The 3,168-nt window shown below is 38.6% G+C and overlaps 1 protein-coding gene across 1 annotated transcript; it reads left to right on the top strand.

Moving 5' to 3' along the window:
* Positions 1-554: 554 nt before the first annotated feature.
* Positions 555-1,570, top strand: LOC120590110 (olfactory receptor 52N2). The gene has a single exon (XM_039847748.1). The coding sequence runs from the start codon at positions 562-564 to the stop codon at positions 1,525-1,527; it is 966 nt and encodes a 321-aa protein (XP_039703682.1). The 5' UTR covers positions 555-561; the 3' UTR covers positions 1,528-1,570.
* The last annotated feature ends 1,598 nt before the right edge of the window (positions 1,571-3,168 follow it).

Genomic DNA, 3,168 nt, shown 5'->3' with positions numbered 1-3,168 from the left:
GTTATAAAAAAAGGTAATTGCAATTTTTAAAATCTCATAATGTGTTTTCCATCTTAAACTGCACAATGGCACTTGAGTTACAACAGGGCTTAGAAACTCCATCTGAATTTCTCTGATATATTAATTAAGGTAAGTTTGATCACATATACTGAGGGAGAAAAATGATAATAATAGTGATAACAATAGTAGTATTACTACTAATATTTACTGAGTATTCACTGTATACTAGACATAATTTTAAACATTATATAAATTATCTTATTGAACAATCTGAGAACTTTTCTGAGCTTGGCACAATTATTATCCCCATTTTAGACTGAGAAAACTGAGGCATAAAATGGTTAAACAATTTATCAATATCATGTATTAGGTAAGAAACAGAGATGGAATATCAAGCTAGATAATGTGAATCCAGGGAAATTTAATCACTTCTTATTCAAAAAATTATTGTTTGTTTGTTTGCATTTGGTTTCCAATCCCTATACTCATCTTTGAATCATTTCCTTGTCCAGAAAACCACTACTTTTAAAAACGTAAAATGTCCACCACCTGTCAACCATTATGTCTGGAGCCAACAGTTCCAGTCTGACCCCGGGATTCTTTATTTTGAATGGTGTTCCTGGGCTGGAAGCCGCACATGTCTGGATCTCCCTGCCATTCTGCTTCATGTACATCATTGCTGTCCTGGGGAACTGTGGGCTCATCTACCTCATCAGCCATGAGGAAGCCCTGCACCGGCCCATGTACTACTTCCTGGCCCTGCTCTCCTTCACAGATGTCACTCTGTGTACCACCACTGTACCCAATATGCTGTGCATATTCTGGTTCAATCTCAAGGAGATCAATTTTAATGCCTGCCTGGCCCAGATGTTTTTTGTCCACATGCTGACAGGGATGGAGTCCGGGGTGCTCATGCTCATGGCCCTGGACCGTTATGTGGCCATCTGCTATCCCTTGAGGTATTCTACCATTCTCACAAACCCTGTCATCACCAAGGCTGGACTTGCCACCTTCCTGAGGGGTGTGATGCTTGTCATCCCATTCATTTCTCTCACCAAGCACCTGCCTTATTGCCAAGGCAACTTTATTCCCCATACCTACTGTGACCACATGTCTGTGGCCAAGGTGTCCTGTGGAAATTTCAAGATCAATGCAATTTATGGTCTGATGGTTGCCCTCCTTATTGGTGTGTTTGACATTTGCTGTATTTCTGTGTCTTACGCTATGATATTGAGAGCTGTGGTGAACCTGTCATCTGCGGATGCTCGTCAAAAAGCCTTCAGCACCTGTACATCTCATATCTGTGCCATTGTGATCACCTATGTCCCGGCTTTTTTCACTTTTTTCACTCACCGTTTTGGAGGACACAATATCCCTCACCATGTACATATAATTGTGGCCAACCTTTATCTGTTACTGCCCCCTACAATGAACCCAATTGTTTATGGAGTCAAGACCAAACAGATTCAGGAAGGTGTGATCAAACTTTTACTCGGAGACAAAGTTGTCATTACCAAAGATAAATAAATCATAAAATAGACATGTTGCAAGGGAGTGGGGGTGAAAAAAGAATGGAAGAGAAAATTTTTTTAAAGTTTCTTGGGGTAACATTGGTTAATACAATTATATAATTTTCAGGTGTACATTATAATTTGATATATATATATATTCTATTGTGTGATTACCACCTAGAGTCCAGTTTCCTTCAGCTACCATATATTTGATCCCTTTTACCCACTTCACCCTCTTCCAAACCCCCTATATTTGACCACCTTTACACTGTCTACCTCTTCCCTCCTCCCCCACCCTCTACCTCTGGTAACCACTAATCCATTGTTCACGTCCCTGAGTCTCTGTTTGTTGCTTTTAGGTTTATATTCCACATATAAGTGACATCATGTGATTTTTCAACTTTTTCATTCTGGTTTATTTTGCCTAGCATGATTATCTCGAGGTCCATCCAGGTTGTCGCAAACGGCAATATTTCATCCTTTCTTATGGCTGAGTAATATTCCATTGAATATATGTACCACAGCTTCTTTAGCCAATCGTCTATTGCAGGATACTTTGATTGCTTCCATGTCCTGGCCACTGTGAATAGTGCTGCTATGAACATCGGTGCGCAAATATCTTTCGGATATGGGTTTTCAAGTCTTTGGGGTAAATACCCAGTAGAGGGATTGCTGGATCATATGGTAGATCAATTCTTAGATTTTTGAGGAACCTCCATACTGTTTTCCATAGTGGATGTACCAATTTGCAGTCCCACCAGCAGTGTATAAGGATTCCTTTTTCCCTGCATCCTCTCCAACATTTCTTATTACTTGTCCTGTTGATTATAGCTATTCTAATAGGTGTGAGATTGGTATCACATTATGATTTTGATTTGCATTTCCCTAATAGATAGTGATGTTGAGCATCTTTTCAAATATATGTTGGCCATTTATATGTCCTCTAGGGAGAAGTATCTGTTCAGATCCTCTGCCCATGTTTTGATTGGATAGTTTGTTTTTTGTTACATGAGTTCTTTGTATATTTTGGATATTAAGTCCTTATCAAAGGTGTTGCTTGCAAATATATTTTCCCATTTGGATGGTTGTCTCTTTACCTTGTTGATGATTTATTTTGCCAAGCGGAAGCTTTGTAGTTCTATGTAGTCCCATTCATTTATTTTAGCTTTTACTTCCCTTGCTTTTGAGGTCAAATTCACAAAATCTTCTTTAAGTCCAAGGTCCTTGAGTTTCGTTCCTATGTTTTCTTCTATGCATTTTATTGTTTGAGGTCTTATATTCAGGTTCTGAATCCATTTTGAGTTAATTTTGATGTGTGGTGATAGACAACAGTCTAGTGTCATTCTTTTGCAGGTGGCTTTCCAATTTTCCCAGCACCATTTATTGAAGAGGCTTTCCTTTCTCCACTGTATGTTTTTGAATTTATTGTTAAAAATTCTTTGCCCATATAAATATGGGTTTACTTCTGGACTCTCGATTCTGTTCCACTGGTCCGTGTGTCTGTTTTGCTGTCAATACCATGCTGTTTTAATTACTGTCGCTTTGTAGGATAATTTGAAATCAGGCAGAGTGATACCACCAGCCTCATTCTTTTTTCTCAGAATGGCTTTGGCAATTCAGGGTCTTTTGTGTTTCCATACAAATCTGATGATTTTTT

The sequence above is a fragment of the Pteropus medius genome, unplaced genomic scaffold, assembly GCF_902729225.1.
Source record: "Pteropus medius unplaced genomic scaffold, Ma_sr-lr_union100, whole genome shotgun sequence".
NCBI lineage: Eukaryota > Metazoa > Chordata > Mammalia > Chiroptera > Pteropodidae > Pteropus > Pteropus medius.
Note: the sequence above shows the minus strand (reverse complement) of the source record. Positions and strands in the feature narration are given on the sequence as shown.